We start from the raw sequence: 20,549 nt of genomic DNA, 5'->3' as shown, positions 1-20,549 counted from the left end.
TCTGGTTACAGGAATTGTTTAATTGTTTACTATTGGGAGCAGTGATTCTTTAAAAAAAAAAAATGTTCGTTATTACATTTTGATGCATATGTGCAGGTCAGTTGTATCACAAAACATCCTACCATAAGTAAAGATTTCGCAATAAAGCCTATAAAGACGTAGTATCTAGTAGATATCACCATTTTTCTAAATAAACCATAAATGTAGACGGTTTAGTCTAGAAAAAATTTTATTATAACTATTGTTCACATTTCGTATATTTAGCAATACTTAAAGCAATGATTAAACTGATCCGAAATTTTACATTGGTTGCTTCTATCCCTAACTCACATTTTAGAACTATTTTGAAGCACTAAAGCTGGGCTTTTGTTTCATCTGCAAATGGTAAATAATACCTTTAAAGTGTCTGATGAGAGACATAAAAAGTTGACCATATACCTTGATCACGTCCATCCAGGCTCTACAGATGAAAGAAGAAGACAAAAAAGGAAAAAAAAAAAGGGGGGGGGGGAGGGGAGACACACAGTACACTAGATAGTGACTATAGACGAGCATACGACCGTATACGGTATGGGGGGGGGGGGCTTAAAAAGGACATCCAGACGACGATTTCTATGCCTTTTCACGAGAAAGAATTAACGTAAGTATCACACGTTGAAAATGAGTGTTTCAATCTTCAGAAGCGAAGTTCCAGCAAGATCGAACAACGATTGAACCCACGTACATGACGTAAAGAGTTCTGTGGACCGACCCTGGTTCGAGAGACAGAATCCAGATCGCCATTTACCCACAATGTTATTCGGGCGTTAATTCCTCTTGCGGCTGCCGAGTATGTACATAATATTTATGCTCTGAATATAGCATCTCACTAAACCTATTTATCATCTGCTTACATACAAAAATGTACAGTACACGAGTTTTTCATTTTGGAGTATTTAATGCATCTTTACAACAACAACAAAAAAAAAAAACCTTTCCTTTTTTTTTTATTCAACCACTGTCAATGTAAAGTAATGTTTACATTATTTAATAGATAGAGATACATGCAAATCTCATTTTCTCTTGAAGTATAACAAAAATGTAGGCCTAGACTTGTGGCAAAGAAACACATTAGTTTTCGCTTTGGGTTGTCAAACCGGATTGTCGATCTCTTTTTGGTAGTAATGCCGCATCACCGATTTCGCCGCAAAATGTGACACTTCGAACGCAAATCCGTGTAGGGAATTATCACCTACACGTATGTATTGAGTATTGAAATGGCATTCATGGCGCGGGGAAGGGGGGGGGGAGGAGGTTGTGGGAGCTCCTGGGCTACTCGACTCAATTTAAAGAGTCAAAACAAAAACGAAATGCGACGAAACAAACAACGAAAATCCGCGTATAGGTCCGAATACACAGAGAAGTGAAAACCTACTGCAAATAAAGGGCAAGCCCTCTTAATACAAGAATCTTCATAACAATCTATTGCAATCATTATCGGCCATTCATTTTTCTCTGTACAGTATAACAATAATCGGTTTTACGTTTCGTACGTTTTACATCAGTGGGCGTTTGTATTGTATAGTGAGGTTGATATTTGTTGAGTTAATGCTTGGATACCGTACATATTTTGCTCAGTATCCATTGTCATTCTAATTCCTTCTTCTGGAATTCAAGTGATTGAGCTGAATGACAGTAATGTTCGCATTTCTTATGACCTCCTCCGAGTCAACAAACGTTCGTTTACCCTGCAAAAAAAAAAAAAACAACAACAACAACAACAACAAACAAACAACAGCAACAACAAGAACAAACACTGACAAAGAACAAAAACCGGAAACGCAACTAAAACGCGATCACGGCTATTTTCCAAGCGATTGATATCCACTGTTTGGTTTCCATATCACTCCATGACCGGCGACCGCATCTGAATTTCGATGTTCAAAGTCAAGTTTCCCTATCACGGGCGACGGTTTTTATACTACTTTATATTTTTTTACGCGTCGCATATCCAGACTTAGTTGTATAGTTCCTGTTTTGTTGTATATTGCTTAATCTTATCTGTATCGTATACACATACAACATAATTATCGTAGATGTGTGTTCATCCCGGCCAAAGTTCCTATTTCTGGTGAGTAAAGTGTGACCTTTCTGGAATGATAGCTTCCAACAAGCACGTAATTACACCAAAACAGAAGAAGGAATCGACAGCGGGGTTTATTAGTGCAATACTCATAAGTACACTATATCTTTCAGTCGAATATGATAATCGATAAGAATATCAAACACACGATATCAGAATGTTTGTATATTTCATAAAATTGCTCAAGGAATACGAAAGGTGTGATTTATTTTTTTGTTGTTGTTGTCACTTCCTAACGACATAGTGATATCTTCATTAAATACATACAAATTGCAGGCCTACTTAGCATACAAAGTATAGATGCACGATTTTACTTCCGAACCTTATACATAAAGACTATACGTACACTCCAGTTAAATTGGATTGTGTACAGCTACATACAATGTACGAAACCCAAGTCTTTCGTTGATGATTTAGCAAAATTACAGCAACTCCGAAGTGCTTTAATATCAACAACTCACAAATCATAAAACAAGCAAGATTATAATCACCAGAATGGAATAGGATCGCGGTTCTATTATAGGCCATTACAAAGCGCATGCGCGTTCAGTTCAACGTTCGGCATCCAGGCAACATGCCATTCCCGGATTGTTATTCCCGGCATCTTTCGCCTCATTGGTGCAAAGTTTTGAGGACGTCACCAAGAAGAAGGAGTTTGCAAAGTTTCCGTCCTTCAGACGGTACGAATTAAAAGGTTCCACTCAAATCAGGGTATTGCCAGATGCATAGACCATTACAGTATCAACACGTTATCAAAATTACTATTCATATGCCTTTGAGAGAAGTGGTACTTCTGGATGAGTGTAGTACATGTGGATCTACACATCTGTGGATTGTTTTTAAGTTGGTTTTTTCTTCGGCCACGCACTCATTCCATTTATCTATCTATCATATCTGATGTTTCCATTCTTTCATCTTTTGTCTACCTTGTCTCCTCGTCAGGCGGCAAGTTCGGGAATATACAAACGACATCGATATATTCATAATCATAAGTTACTGCACGAGCCTAACGTTTCGTATACTGTATGTATTTGTGACAATATTTCACAGAAAATTTGTTTCCAAAAATGCTTTGCTTTGTTCTCCTAAATCCCGCATTGCACGGAATATGGTATACGTGACTGCTCGAAAAAGCAACAAATCAAAAATTCAATAACTGACTCACTTCAAAGAAACAAATTGGTACTTGAGCAAAAGAACAAGAAAAAGAAAAAGAAAAGAAAAACTGCATGTTTTATGATTTTGCCCCCCCCCCCAAAAAAAAAAAACAAACAACCAACAACAACAACAACAACCCAACACAATCAATACACGCGTAAAACAGAAATATGATGAAAACAGTAGGATGCATGCATTGGCAGTGATATCCGTCGATTTAAAAACAAAACAAAACTAAAATACTACACTCAGCACCTAGACATATAGAGATTAAACACGTACAGTTAAAAAAACAGTCTCGTATCGCATTCCCTTTTTGTACCCCCCATCTTATCTATTTTTTTTTTTAATTCATTTTTTTTTTGGGGGGGGGGTCAATGCGCAGTCATGGGCATTTTTTTTCCTTTCCCGCGTTATCAACAACAGTGCGAAAATAGCAACAAACATTTTCTCCTCTGGATACCCTTTGGAATCATACTGAGCAAAGGTCAAGAGCATGTGAGGGTAATATACTCCACATTCGTACCTGGCACATAATGGGAGAACATGATGAAATGAGCGACGTTACGGGTCAGATGCTGCAGAATAAAGGCAGCAGTATAATTATACGCCGACATGATCGATTAGTATAATAATACACACAGGCGAGAAGCGCGTGCTTTTCTTTTCAAGTACAGGTGGTGTAGTACATAAATACAAAATGATGCAAAAGACAGTGGATCGGTGAGAATTGGATGCATGAGTTTAACTTTGGAACTGTTTAAAGGGATAGTACAGTACTGGTTGAGGTGGGGATTCATGTTTTGAACATTCCTAAGTGAGATAATGAAAAGCCTCTTATGAAATATGAAAGAGCATGTAATTTTAAGAAGGATTCAACGTTTATTTGATGAAAATTGGTTTTCAAATGGCCGAGATATCCAAAAAAGTGCTAATACTAAAAGGCGACATGCCACAACTTTATTAGGATCTCTTTAGTTCACATTGTTTTTGGATATCTCAGCCATTTCAAAACCGATTTTCATCGAATAAACTTTTGATACCCCTTAGAACTGCATGCTCTTTGACATCTCATAGAGTGGTTTCTGAATATCTCGCAAAACGTTAAAAGCTAAATCCTCACCTCGACCAGAACTGTACACACCCTTTAAACCCACGAGCGCTGCAAGTGGGTTTTACTTTTAGACCGTTCCAAAGTTAAACGAGAGCATCCTATTCTCACTGGTCCACGAAATAGGTCTGTGCATCATCTATGTGTTATAAAATGGGCCCGTAAATTCATGAAATACAACTATTTTCCCCATCAAGCGTCCGACACACCTAAACTACAATGTACACTATACAAGACTTCAGCCATGCGTTCGGATGTTATCGGACGCATTGACCATGCATTATTTTACTGGACGCATGGCTCAGTGTGAAAGAGTAAAAATCAATGCATGACAACTGACCCATCAGATTGCAGAGATTCTAAAACCATTTTATAATGTCCCATGGTGTACTGTGAGGAACACACAACCCACCTATAATCATATAAACTGTAAAATAGAGCGTAAAATACTTACACTGTCTCGATAATCACCAGTTACAAAGGTGATTAAACTGTTTTCATAAACTTACGCCTCATCACTATGAAACTATAATACTGCGGTACTGTTTACCATTGGGAGCAGTGATTTTATATATGTTCGAGTTATCACATTTTGGTTCATTATGTGTATGTCAGTTGTACCACAAATCATCCTAACATACAAAAAATTGCAATAAAGCTCAAAGTATATCAAAGGAGATCACACAATTTTTTTTTTGATGAAGCATAACTAACGACGGTTTATTCTAGAAACAATTTTGTTATACTATTGCTCACATTTTGTATATTCAACAATACTTTACATTGATTAGTATCTAACATTTTTACATTTGTCGTTTCTCCAGATCCGTAACTCACATTTCAGAACTACATGTTTATTTCAGCACTAAAGCTGGGCTCTTGTTTCATCTGCAAATAATGACAAAATAATACATTGTGATTGAGGAACTGCATGGTGATCGATGTTTCAATGTTGAAATGAACTAATGTGATATCAACAAAGTATGTACAACTATACACAAATAGTACATTGTATGGTTGCAATCACGCTTTCCGCTGCGTGAGAACTGTGAAATAATTGAAAAAATAATACAAAAATAGTAGAAATAGTAAAAAAAAAAAAAAAAAAAAAAAAAAAAAAAAAAACCTGTCAAGGTACATTGTACAATATAAGCATTCATGAATGTACTCATTTCGAGAGAGCTATAGTACAGGGTAAGCTAAATACAAAAGCAAAACCAGTCATTTCCTGCAATGTTGTATTACTTATTACCCCTGTCAATGTAGATTTAGCTAGTTGACAAACATGCAAAATATGCAAGCATGCAAATATCAAGTTTCAAGCGATCCTTTCACATCTTTGACTGAAAGCCAATTTCCTGCGGGACGTGCCCTTCATTCGACATAAAAAATAACTGGCGTAAATGTAGTCAAACAGACGCCAATTTTTGCAAAAAAGCACACACACAGTCGGGCAGACCATGTTTAGGCAAGCGTCAATGAAAGTTATTTTCAGTTTGGCAGCGTGGGTGGAGTTACCGCAAAACGGATCGCCGGCGAACTGACTGTCAGTAACGGAAACCTACGATCTGAACGCGAGCCAAACCAACGCACTACGGTGAGATCACGTGGGTGAAGTTAACCTATGTTATCCCTTGTGACTGTTTGTATTATACGCGAAATAATATTGGATAGTTTGATTTGATTCTTTCGGTCAAAAAGCCAGCCAGTCTCGACAAAGATGAGTCACATGTTCACATGCCACGTATGATACTTCCTACAAAAACAGACCCGTCCTCTGATCATTACAAAGAGATAGGAGGATAATACAAGGTATTTCAACAAAGCTTTCACGACTAGAGTTGTACACGTAGATATTCTATTTTTTCAGAGGAGATTGATAGTTAATATCAAAATCGCGGCTAAAAAGACCTGGCACAGAATTAGTTGCTTCCCGCCTTCACTATGAGTAATTCCGACTTCGTTTCAGATGTTATTGAAGAATGTACATTCACTGAAGACGTGAACATTAAAAAGCGCAATACGTAACAATGATAATAATGTACAGTACAACCCTTCCCCCTCTATCATTAAACGTGCAGCATCTCCATTCAGACACTCATAAAGCTCTTACGTTATAATAGAAACGCATTATATCTATAATGAATAGTGTGTCAACAATAACGACTTCACCCGTATCATTTAATTTCTATGAATCAACTGCAGAGTGTTTGTGTGTGTTTGATAAAGTAACGACTGATAAAATAACCTACATATTGTATTGGCACGCACTTTCATTCCAAGTATTAACTTCAATGAAATATTTCGCTTTGCTAAATATAGAATTACAGTGCACGATGGACCGATTAATAGGATAAAGGGCGTATTGCTCGGGCACTTGAAATGTATAATTCGCGGCATTAGTGTGAACATAATGAATTCACGGCGGCCAATCTCTGGACACCAACATGTACAAGTGTATTGTGTTGTTACAAGAAAAACGAAAACAAAAATGTCACTAGGTAAAACATAAAAAAAAAGTCTTTAAACTGGAGAAATTGTATACAGCAAACGAACTTGCTAAATGAAGCCATATACATGTAAAATGAACGTTTTAATTAAAAGAAAACAGTATTACACAGTATCCATCAATTTCTTCCTATTTTAAGATTAAAAAATGGCGTGAACAAGCACACAACATACTGTAGTTTAACAGCGTTGCATGGTTCTGTTCTAAAAGACTTAGATATTACATATTTGATTTTATATCTATTTATATTAGATATTAATGACTGACTTTTTCATATTGCGTTGACTGCAAGTATACTCCAACTTTTGAAAACTTAAACTACTCATAACTGCCATGTCTTACATTGCATAAAATCATCTTTTTACATGCAGTGATATATTAATGTCTTTAACAGTTTATATACAGTATAAGGAAGTGGTGGGAGTGTTTGCAACAGAGGGCCAATTTGTTGTAAAAAGTTGCGAGCAATTCCACACATTGTTTCTATAAATCATTGTACATAATTGTACATCTCACTTTTTGTGAGGCACGACATTATCACATGATTGTGTGAGAATGCGGCTTTATACGACAAAACACAAAAGAGCAATAATTGTATAACAATAAATTATCAAGGATATCCCCCCCCCCAAAAAAAAAAAGGAAACGCAAAATTGCGTTTGACAAAATAAAACAATGCAACGACGACCCCTGCATTGTAATTAAACAAGCATTTCTGTTGTCACCCTGAACTATAGATTTTTAAGTTGTAAATGCAATCACTCTTCGAAAGAGGACCCTGATTTCGTTGATGACGACACCCGAGACATTTGCACTGCATTTCAGTCAATAAGCCTATTATATACACGTGTACACGTGTACTGCATGCCCGCTGTCAATAATAATTACAAGCCCGAATCAGCGAAATGCGATAAAATGTATACAATGTAGAAGCTATGATAAGGACAAAACTTGTCATGATCAGTAACCAACATGTCCCATCAGAGGGAAATGACTTCAATAATGACACATTTTTGTTTTCGTTTCTCATATCATAATCCAGTGTGGAAGTTGGAACGATTTACAGCGCATCCACAAGTTGTATTTTATTGACTGTTTACAGTCTCATCTTGCAGAGATGCACACATTAAATAAGTTTATAGGAGAAGGAATGCACTTCAAACGTCAACTTTAGGTATCATCTTTGCTCAAAGATGACTGTAGTTATCTGTAGAATGTGTGCATTTTTTTTTTCTTCTTGTAGCACCAAACTGTCGCGGGTGTATTTCGCTGTGAGGGATTATCGCATTCCTCTAGTTTCGATAGTTACTTTTTTTTTGTTTGTTAGTGCGTTGTTGCGACGTCAAAATGACACGAGCGTAAACAACTATTATAACATTATACATGTACATGTATCTGAACATTCATGGCAAGGAACTTGGAGGTGTACATGTAACATGTACTTAGTATTCTTATAAGTTTGTGTCACCAGTTGCCATATCAACTGTCAAGTTTGGCATGGATTCATCGACGGACAGGCAACTATAATAGAGTATACAACTCAAAGTTCAGTTTTTGATGTCATTCAGTAATGGAGCGATGACCTTATACATGTACATCAACCTTTCAACAATACAGTCTGTTCAAGCTTAATTGGCGATAGTAGGCGGAATACTTAGTGGCCAGTAAACTTTTATACAAGTCATTTTCTTCTCCAGTATATGTACTGTACATGAACATTATTTCCTTTCTACAGCTCCGATGATTTTTATGTCGGCGCGACACTGCAACTTCTTTCAACCTCCATCACAGATGATATTATTTCTCAACATCATGTATGTTAGCTTGATCGTTTGGGATAGCGCTGCATACAGCGTATAATACATATTTTTGACATTAGAACGCTGGACAGCTGATGAAATCCAAAATAAAACAGCTCTGCAAAACGTCAACCAAAGTGGTTAAGTATCACAAAGTATGACGTCAGTGGTGATGTACAGTATTACAGCTGTACACTATATGCAGTGAGGCATGGTACCCGGTCGATCGGAAAGATAATGTTCATGTTGTACTGTACATACAGCCGTACAGTTGTCGATGATTATGGAGAGAGCAAAATATAACGCACTGAACTGGGATTTCCACCCCACCTCCCCCTGTATAAAGTACGGTTTGGTTTTTGGCGTTCAACCCTACCGCAGATCGGAGTGATTACCAAAGCACTAAAATTGATACATAGCATGAGGAATTAATATGTCACTTCCTACTACACGGTGTACAGCGATCGTTATCATAATCTACACATCATTTACGCTCTGTTGATAAGCTGTGTATAATGTTGAACTTCCCCTTCTAAAGATATGGAGCTTCTCATTAAAGCCGGAATGTTCAGCAACTATACTGTAGATGAGGCCATCCCCTCACCAACTTTTTCTCCTTCTTCTTCTTCTTCTTCTTCTTCTTCTTCTTCTTCATCATCATCATCATCATCATCATCATCATCATCATCATCATCATCATCATCATCATCCTCATCATGCATGTTCTTCTTCTCCTTCCTCCTCCTCCTCCTCATCTTGTTCTTCTTCCTCCCCAGTCTCTGTCTATCCAACTTTCAAGATCTCTCTTCCAAAGTTCCATTCGATTTCCAAACTTTGAGAAGTACACACCTACTTTATACATAACATAAGAGAAATGGGAACTTTAAGCCTACTAATCACTAACTCCTCGTTGATGCGGACGTAAGATCCCAGCGGTGCGTATGCATGGTGGTGCATTGTTACATCCTCTTATCAGTGTTCATTATACGATCGCAGTATCCAACGCGAAACCCGATTCTCTCCCCCTTTCTCTCTCATTTCTAAGATGAGCTCTGTTTATGAACGAAAATGTCAAATAGCGTGGAGTCGTGAAATGCATTCACATCCATTTTTATATATATAATATATATATATTTTATCAAAGGGATGGTAAAATAGTTTTGGTTGAGATGGGGAGTTTAGATTTACCAGGTAAACTTTTTTTTTGCGAGATAATTAGAAACCACTGATGAAAAGAGTATACAATTTAAACAGAAATTCAAAGTTTATTTCATTTTGATGAAAACCGGTTTTGAAATGGCTGATATCCAAAAACAAAGTAAAACAAAGTGGTCCTATTAAAGGTGGTTCCCATCTTTCATTAGCCTAGTAGGACCTTGGATATCTTAACAACTTCAATACCAATTTTCATTAAATAAACGTTGAATTCCTCTTAGAATAATATATTGTACACTCTTTCATACTTCAAAAGAGGTTTCTTATCAACTCATGCAAGAAAAAGTCGGAAACTTGAAGCCACATTTCAACCAAAACTGCACTATCCCTTTAAAGTATCAAGTGGCCGTTCCATTACAGAGTAGGGACCTTTGGTTTTACCTTTATGCAGGAGATGACATACAATAAATCATGAAGACTGATAAATAATTATATATTTTTGGTTATCTCTCGTGACAAAGACAGCGCCACTTGAAATACTGCAAAATGATATATACTGAACGTGTAAATAATTCTTTTAACATATTGAACCTGTGCGCGCGTCGAGCGGAAAAAAAAAAAGTGCTTTCGAAAATTGGAAAAAAGGGGGCATTTATAAATCGTTTGCACCGACAAATTTCAAACATTTTTATCATAAAAGAATTAAACCATTTCAATGTAAACCGAGAGGTTGTGGTAAATAGACCTAATAATTTCGGATACCGTTGACAAAGTAATTTACAGATATACAGTACTGTACATGCACAATGTTCAGCTCAACAGTGAAGGATACACAACAGAAACGACAATAATTATGTGTCGATCTAAATGTAGGCTGTCAGAGCTCTACAGCTGGCAGGTGTACAATGTAAGTGATTTGACAAGCATTATGTGTCAGGTATTTCTTAATTATCTACTCTGAATCATGAATGATATAAACAAAATATATTCTAAACATCTTGAGATTTTACGAACATAAAGCACGTTGGTAATATATTATTATACTGTACAATGTATGTTAGCCATGGCATACTGTGTATAACAAAGCCATACTACCACAGCATTATCACCAAAACTCAGTAAAAGATTAAAAAAAAAGTTTGCGATTAGAGATGACGTCGATTCGTATTCTTCACCGAAGAAAACATATACTTACCGAACACACTGCTGCAACACGTAAGTTAAGAGATAAAAATAAAAAAGTTGTATTGTGATACCTACCAGTTTCTTTCGGTGGTGCTTCGAGACTCCAGGTTCGCGCGAACGAGAGCTGCTTGTCTCCGAGCCGCTGCTATCGGACAATTCGCGTTTGAATGAGGTCTCGTCTGCCGTGCTCAGGAGGTGCCCGTTTGCATGTTTTCCAAGTTCGATGTCACCCGCGGTGGACGATACGGCCATAACCTGAGGCTTCATAGTTCTACAGGGCCAGTCGTGCCCACACTGACCCGGATTCGGACACTGGACAAGATATTATATCCAGAATAATACTCCGAGCAGTTCACCTTTCCAATGTGATCCTGTTGCATTCACATGATTTATGAGTGCGTTATGTTGTTCTTATGACTAATAGCGGGCCAGGTAGCACGTTGTATTTTATAACAGTGTGTGCGTATCGCCTAGCGTATCGCTCTGCACGCACGCGACGTGCTGTAGCTCAAACACTGAAAGCTCGACGATACAACACCGATGTATTGACAATCGTTGGAAGTGCATCGAGTTCGACTGAGCACGCTGGAGCGCTATGATTTCTATTCATGCGTCTCCTCGCTTTGTTGCGTGTCTACACGAGGTTAATGCGTATCCGGGACTTTGCACCATCCAATATCCGCATTCAATGCACGCTACTTTACACTGCTACAATAATGCTTACTGGAGTGTGAGACCAACCCCCATGCCTCCCCCACCCCCCCCCCCCGATTGTAGTCGTCTGCTCCAGCTCTAAGTTGTGTATTGATACGAATTCTACAGAACCGGGGATTACGTTTTGTCGATGAAGCAGAGCTTTCGAGCTCACAGAAATTAAATCGTGGGACAAGAATAGAGGGAGGCTCACTTCCTCACTCGCGTCTGACCCAAGCGACCCATGCTTTTGTCCTTTTCAGGACAATAAAAAAGTATCTTCCTCTCCCCCCCCCCCTCTCTCTCTCTCTACCAACAGATTTCACGCCCGTTCATACTCTCAACATTACCAGCACGTGTTGTATACTATAGTACACAGTCGTATAATCAAGTAACTCCTTGGTACACAGTATAAACGATCGTGCATCACTTTCGAACACAGTACAGTGTCATTTGAGTACACTTGTCTTTCATTCTATTACAGTAGTGAATTATGAACAGCCACTATTTGATTAACCACAAGTCATTTCTGAAATAATCATATCAAAATACATTGGCGAGGACCCGCATAAAATGTATAGGTCTAATGTTATTTCTAGTGTTAAATAACATTGTAACTTTTCTTGCATATCGTCAAGTACAGTGGTAATCCTGACAATATCCCAAAGGAAAAACGCCCCCTGGCTGGTTATGTATACACTAGGGCCTATAGAGACAAGCAGGTGATCAAAATAATAACATACCAGTATAAATGCAATTCGCAGCCGCCCGCGACATAATCTTATCCTTTCTGACTAATCACACTATGCATGTTCACTGCTAGGCTCTATACATGTTGCTACACAATACCGGTCTTGAATGATTCTGCGCTGTTAAAAGCGTATTAAAATCACACAGTTGAACGCGAGTGTAAGGAAACCAAAGTTCAAATATCCAAATAAACTTGAGTGAAAGAAGCAATATCACTAAAAGTTTGAGGAAAATCGGATAATCGATTCCGCAAAAGTTATGGATTTTTATGAAAGTTATTTGTCGTGAAAATTTTGGTGCCGTTATCGGTGGCACTTTGTGACGTCATAATGGTAGCAATATAAAAAAAAACCAAATAAAGAAAATCCCACAAAATCTCATTTTTCCTGAAAAGTACACACTCCTTCGATTTGTTATTTACGTCGATATGTTAAGCTTACATCATTCCCCCTGCTTTCTGAAAGAAATTAAAAGTCATATTTTCTTTAAACTGTCGTCCATTATGACATCATGTTAGTGTAGTATAGTCTCCTTAACCAGCGATGAGGACACCAATGCTTTAAGGATTGATAACTTTTGAATCAATTGCCCGAGTTTTCTCAAACTTTCACTGATGCGTTCTGCTATTGCTGCTTTCACTCTATCACACATTTATATTTGGGCTTTGGTTTCCTTTAACTCTTTAAAGGAACGCCACTTTTAAATGCCATTAACAGCATACAGCAATGGTAGCGACAAAGTTAACATGAGCAGAAGTTTAATGAACAGGCAGAGAGGGAGAGATGGAGGGGGGGGGGGGGTAAAATAGAGGGAGAGAGGGAGATAGAGGTGCAAATGAGGTGAAGAGGGGAAAAGGTCAATGTATAAGTACCAAAACAGAGAGTACTGCAGAATGCTGCTTGCCTGTGGGCAGTTCATTTTTTTTTTAATCTTTATTGAGAAATAGGCCTATACTCATTTTTTATACTCTGTTTTAATCGTATTCATCTTCTTCAGTTCAGTTCAGTTCAGTTCAGTTCAGGTTTTATTTCTGCATTTCAAAATCAATACAAATCAACAAGATACTTACATAGTCATTTACAGAGCTAATATTCGTAACGTTTGGATCATACATACATTTTTTTTTCAAGAACGAATATCATATATAAAGGAAGCAATAGGAAATGATAAAAATGAAATGCAGGGGACCATCATCATAAGCTAAGCTTGACGAGGAAGATGGCCCCCAGGTAAAGAGTTACATAAAGAAAATCTTGCCACTCACTGAGTGGGGGGTTAATTGTGCGAAGGGCACAATAAAGAGATACATAAAGAAAATCTTGCCACTCACTGAGTGGGAAGTAATATATATTGTGCGAAGGGCGTGCGGTGCAGTGCGGTGTGCATTGTGCTGGGGTGAATCTTGGTTTGTACGTTAAAGGATCATTGTATTAGTTTTGGCTAAGATGGGGGTTCAGGTTTCTAACCGTTTTGTGATATATCGGGAAACCTCTTGTGAGATATAAAGAACATAAACAATCCATAAGAGGAATTCAAAGTTTTTTTTTATGAAATTGGTTTTGAAACTACAAGGCTGAGATATCACCAAAAAGGGGTCCTAATAAAAGTGGATCCATCTTTCATTAGCACCACTCGGTTTAACTCTGTCTTAGAATATTTCAGCCATCTTAAAATTGATTTTCATCAAATAAACTTTGAATTCCTTTTAGAATTGTATGCTCCTTAATATCATGCCATAGGTGCATGGTTCCATCGAGTCTCGGAAAACGTTAAAATCTGAATTCCCCACATCTCAACCAGAATTAAACCATCCCTTTAATGACAGTGTTACTTCGTTTGACTGATTTATTTTCATACGTGATGCACGGGAACATGTTTATTACAGTTACAACGTTAACTTCGACAATTTTGTATTTTATAATCAAGGATTTTCAATAATCAAGTATAAAAATCTTGTTCTTGCAACTTATTATACTCGCAGCGGCTGATGCAGCTGATAAGCAGAGAGCAAAGGTTTAACGTTTGAACCTCACTATAGTTGCGCTAAAAGAAATAGACTGCATCCACATACTCATGCAAAGGGTAAGATCAACGTTGTGGTCTAATGGTTCCGTGGTTTGCACGCTTGATCAACGAGTCCCGAGTGTCCTTGGTTCGAGCGCCAGCTCTGACTCCCGTAATCAGTAAGCATGACACCCTTATCTTAGTCTGTAATCAATGAAATTCCTCTTTATCACAGCTAGGGTGCTAAGACAAAGCCTCTATAAGTGTGAAAACTTCTGCCAAATTACTCTTTAAAAACTTATCCTCCGCATTTGAAGTTCTGCATTCTTGAGGCCACATTCAAGGACCCAATTTCATGAAAAGTTATCATATGATAACAACTCTTGCTGGAATTGCAGTTGTCATGGTAACGACAAGAATCAAGCGATCACATTGTGAACATGCTCGAATTTAACAGTGTGAAGATTATTTCACACTAGTGTGGTTTTGCACGGGGTATTCACATTGTGAATGAATGATTCACAATGTGTTCACGCAGTGTTAAAACGCTGGAATCTATACAGTGAGAAGAGATTTTACACTGTGTTTAACATTGTGGGACACTGTATTCTTTTTTTTTTGGCAGGGACTATCTCATCCAAGAGGAACATGGTATGCCATTATCATGAGCATTGTCATGAGGCATCCATTTGACATTTTGCGTCAAGACAACATCGTATAGATCACTTTGTCCAAGATACAGTCACCCAGGACCCCTGTGGAAAAACACACAGAGTGGGATTAAAACCCGGAAACCTTGGGATGAACACACCGAGTTTGCGAGCAGAAATAAAAACTGGGACCCAAACATTTGCTGAAGGATGAAAACACTGATCAGGATTAAAACCTGGGATGACTGTAAGGATAAAGACACCGAGCATGCCGAGCGGGAATAGAACTTGAAACCCCTGCATGGGCATGTAACCGTATAAATACACAGATCGGGATTAGAACCTGAGACCCGAAGGGTGGACACATCGAGCGGGAAAACCCGGGACCCCTGCAAGGTGCGATCGGGAATGGAACTTGGGACCCCAGGGGTAAACACACCGGGAAGAATTAGAACCTGGGTCCCACGAATAAACCAGGGAGGTGGGAAGAGAACACACCAAACGGGATTAGAACTCGGGCACATCCAAGGATGAGCTCACCGAGAATCCGGGGACCCCTTTCAAAAATGCCGGTATATCTGCTTAATGAGGACATTTTAAACTCACGAATTCCGTATATATTGACTTGTTTATCCCTCAACCTGAATTCAAGTTTTGTTTACTCTTTTTCTGTTTCATCTCATTCTTTTCAATACAGTCAACTTTGGCAGTGTGAACTGGCATTCCCTTTAAGGTGAAAACTCGCATCTTTACCAAAAAATTGACCACAAATTTTCACAAATTTTTAAGTTTGCACACAGGGTATAAAACTAAAGTAAGAGATAAGAAAATACTTCATGAAAAAAAAAGTTCTATAAAAACAAAAGTAACAAACAACAAATACATTTATAAAACGTTATTATATGAAATCCAAAAGGCATACACATTTCACCTCACCAAAGAGTGCTACATGTGAAACATTCATTATGCAAATTAGATTAAGTAATCATTGATGCTCAAACCTGCACGATAAGTCACACATTGCTCATAAAGCTTCTTAAATGCTCCCTTCAGTTATCAGTAAGAAAAGAAATTAAATCATTTACAGTCATTTATCATTGTAAAAGTAAAAGTTACAGTGATTTTATTGATGACGTATAATATTTTCACTGAAGACAGATTTTTGCATTGCTATATAGAATAATGTTGAATATTTGAATTAATCATTTATCTGTATCAACGGTCAGATTCAAATAATACCTTGCTCAAATATCAGTTCGTTCAGTTGACTTTGTATTACATTTATGTATGAAAAAGAAATTCAGAAATCAAATTAAATCAAATCAAATCAAATCAAATGTAGTTACGGTCATAAGTCATTATAGGCGCAGACTTTCTTGAACAAAAAAAAAATAAAGGCTGATTTTTGGGCTCAAAATTAATGGGAAATTGTGGAGCAATGGTATCGTCATCATATCTTATTTGCATATGCAAACGAAGTGACGACATAATCATGTTACAGTCAAGTTATGAAACTTCTTTAACTTTCTTGCAAACAGCCAACATCCGTAAAATGAAACCATGCTCCTATCAAATCGTTTCCTTCAATTTTTGCAATGTCAAGTCCAGTGGCAAAGTGATATTATTGGAAAATGTACAAGCTTTCACTTTCCACATTCACGTCATTTCAGCAATATCCGTACCATGGTAATTTCTCGTTATTTCGGAAGACTTCATATAGATTTTGGAAAAAAAGCAAACTGCCACGAGACCTGGTGGTTATTTACCAAGAAACGCTGTGGCTACATTTGTACCCGCAAGTTTCGTAGGTATTATGCCCTGTAATCGAGTGCTCTATGAAGCATGAATTCGCATGATATGACGTCTATACCGGAAAGGAATAAAACAAAATAAAGAGATATGTATAGTTTGCTAGCCTTGTTCCATGCTTGAAGTTTGAGTTTGAATCACCCAGATTCGGCGGTTTTTTTTTAATTAATCGAAATGATACAAGTCAAAGAATGATGAATAGAATAACGAATACACGAAAAAATAAATAATACATTATGTAAATGTCTTTTTTCATGTTTGACTATCATTTGATTTACAAATAAAAATAATTTTATTTTATTGATTAAATCTTTGTTATGATCCGCATTTGTCCGACATAACATAAAATGTATAAAGGGAATTCCATACACACACACACACACACACACACACACACACAAACACAAATCACTTTTCTAGCATAATGAAAGAGCACCTGACTAACCGCTTTTAGAAAGCAGGAGGAATAATTATTGCTACCCTTAAAGGAAACCAAAACCTAGAGAGAAATGTGGATTGAATGAAAGCAGCAACATTAGTAGAACACATCAGTGAAAGTTTGAGGAAAACGGACAATCGATGCAAAAGTTATGAATTTTTAAAGTTTTGGTGTTGGAACCGCTGTATGAGGAGACTATTAGAGGTTGTGGCGTCATGTGTGGACAACAATATGAAGAAAATATAAAGAAAATTCAACATGCTTTCACTTTTCTAGCATAATGAAAAAAAAAGCTTGACTAACCGCTTTCAGAAAGCAGGAGGAATGATTACTATCCTATGTCAGTATCAAGTTGATGGACTGTGTAATTTTCATAAAAAATGATTTTTTTTTTTGGAATTCATTTTATATTTTCTTTATATTGTTGTCCACACATGACATCATAACCTCTAGTAGTCTCCTCATTCAGCGGCTCCAACACCAAAACTTTAAAAATTCATAACTTTTGCATGTATTGTCCAATTTTCCTCAAAGTTTCACTGATGTGTTCCATTAATGTTGCTGCTTTCACTCAATCCACATTTCTCTTTGGGTTTTGGTTTCCTCTTTCTTCCACCTCCCTGCTTTAACATTATGTCAGTATCAAGTTGATGGAATGTGTAATTTTCATAAAAAATGAACTTTTGTGGAATTCCCTTTGTATTTTCTTTACATTGTTGTCCACACACGACGCCATTACCTCTAGTAGTCTCCTCATCCAGCAGTTTCAACACCAAAACTTTAAAAATTTATGACTTTTGCATTGATTGTCCCATTTTCCTCAAACTTTCACATATGTATTCTACTATTGTCGCTGCTTTCACTCAGTCGACATTTTTCTTTCATGTGTTTTGGTTTCCTTTAAAGAGTGACATGTAAACGTGCTCATATCCATAGTCATGATAGTCACTTATGCAATCAAAGAACGCTTTTATCGAGATCTGCTCATCTTTGGACCACAGGTACAGTTTATTTCCACGAAAAGCGATATTTTTTTTTTTTCAGCAGAGTGACAATATTTCTCTGTGTTGTTTGCTTGTTGGTATTGTCAACGGGGGATTTTTACTATCATACGTGACGGTATCATGTAGGCGCAAAGGAAGGAAACACAGTGTAATGCGTTCATGCTTGGTGTTCTTTTCACGGAACGCGGGAAGTGGTTCGGGCAACAACGACTAGACGACGACAGCGTTTAAATGAAGAGTTTGTTTGCAAAAACCGATAAGTCCATATTTGCTAAATGGAGATATTTGCGATTAATGGTCAAGAAAAATAAAAAGAATAATAAGAAAATTTTTGCTTCTTTTGACCATAACTTCAAAAATATACCTTTATATGTAGTGACCAATATATCATTTAAAAGGTATCATTTTGTACATTATGGCAGAGATCGTACTTCAAAATCTTCAAAAATGGACTTATCGGTTTTTGCAAACAAACCCTTCAAATATAAATTTGTGGCTGCTCAATTCTTAATACCTGGATAACCGTTTTCGGATCGAGCTGTAAAATGTTTAAATGGAATAGATAAAGAGAGACCCAATCTTACAAAAAATTTTGAAATTAAGCTGTCACTATATATCAGAACTATCTAGGGGTACTATTTCATGAAGCATTTTGTCAGATATTCTTTTCACACAGACAGTTATAAGCTACTGAATCCCTTGCATCTGATTGGCTGAGAGCAAATTTGTCCGAAAATAATGTCGGACAAAACGCTTCATGAAATGCCCCCATAGCTATACCTATGTATATTTGAAGAGTTTGTTTGCAAAAACCGATAAGTCCATTTTTGAAAATTTTGAAGTACGGTCTCTGTCATAAAGTACAAAATAGTACCTTTCAAATGATATATTTGTCACTACATATAAAGGTACATTTTTGAAGATATGGTCAAAAGAAGCAAAAATTTTCTTATTATTCTTTTTATTTTTCTTGACCTTTAATCGCAAATATCTCCATTTGGCAAATATGGACTTGTGAACACATTATCATCATTTCGATACAGATAACTGATGGCCGAGATTGTCAAACTCTAAACGGAGTATTATGGTATAATCCAGCCATTCACAGTGTTTCACCTTCTGAAACATATAACTTTAGTTTCCAACCGCAGTCATGGCAGTCTATTTTCCTGTTTTCATTTTCATGACTGCACTTTTCACACAAAATCCCTGACACGTCATGATATCACGTGGCGCTATGCGGCCTATCTATAGATTTTCATATACAAGGTAGAAGGAATGTTAAGACACTGCCTGAATTTAATTATAATTAATTCAAATTACTTGAGAGGCAGAAGCGGCTAATAACATAACTTGCAAGGTGCTCCTTGCCCGAATTGTTTGAAATAAGGTGTTAGATACCGAGTAAAGAGCACAGAACGTTTAGGGAAATCCCTCAACTTCACTTGCGGAGAATTTCGCCTGCAATGATTTCCATTTATAAACTGAACAGATATGTAAAGTCATGATTTCTGCGTGTTTTTGCAAATTATTCTCGTTAGTTTCGACACAACCACCATAGTTTGATTTCCCGTCATAGCCAGCATAAATAATGTTCCCTCGGCACCCTGTTAAACTCTTCTCTTTGGTTATATATATTACAGGGGGGATTAGCCTCCAAGCACATTCTCGTGTTTTCTGTGAAATAACCATTCTTGCCTTGGACAAAGAAAAATCTTGGAAAAAAAGAAAACAGGATGAGAAAGAATATTCAAAGAAAAATAAAAGATATGAGCAAGAGAAGGGAAAGAGAAAGTGCTATTTATAAAACTGATGTAAAGTTTGTTGCATTATTTTGTTTCAGGGAATATATGCATCAATGATGTTAACGGTTAGCACTATTGAACAATTGTTGAAAGGGCAATGGATTTAAATTTTCCAGGATATGGGAAAAAGAAGCAAAGGGTGTGCGATTAATTAAAGCTCAACACGAAGGATGTATGACACCTTTTCCCCCGGTCAGTGGAAGTATTCTCGAAGGAAGTTTGTAAATTGTTTTACAGTATATGTGGTGGTCCATAAATTCAGATGATACACTCTGATATGAACATGACATCCTTTAACGCTCTCAATACCGTAAGCTGCATGCAACACACTTCTGTAGAATATCAATGGCAGTTTT

The 20,549-nt window shown here is 37.1% G+C and overlaps 1 protein-coding gene across 1 annotated transcript in view; it reads right to left on the bottom strand.

The window, feature by feature from the left end:
• LOC140236036 (uncharacterized) overlaps positions 1–11,375 on the bottom strand; it is a 33,023-nt gene extending 21,648 nt beyond the window's left edge. Inside the window, exon 1 of the mRNA XM_072316012.1 lies at positions 11,115–11,375. Coding sequence (XP_072172113.1) covers positions 11,115–11,306 — 192 coding nt within the window. The 5' untranslated portion in view covers positions 11,307–11,375. The remainder of the gene's footprint in view (positions 1–11,114) is intronic.
• Between the last annotated feature and the right edge of the window lie 9,174 nt (positions 11,376–20,549).

The sequence above is a fragment of the Diadema setosum genome, chromosome 12 (assembly GCF_964275005.1).
Source record: "Diadema setosum chromosome 12, eeDiaSeto1, whole genome shotgun sequence".
NCBI lineage: Eukaryota > Metazoa > Echinodermata > Echinoidea > Diadematoida > Diadematidae > Diadema > Diadema setosum.
Note: the sequence above shows the minus strand (reverse complement) of the source record. Positions and strands in the feature narration are given on the sequence as shown.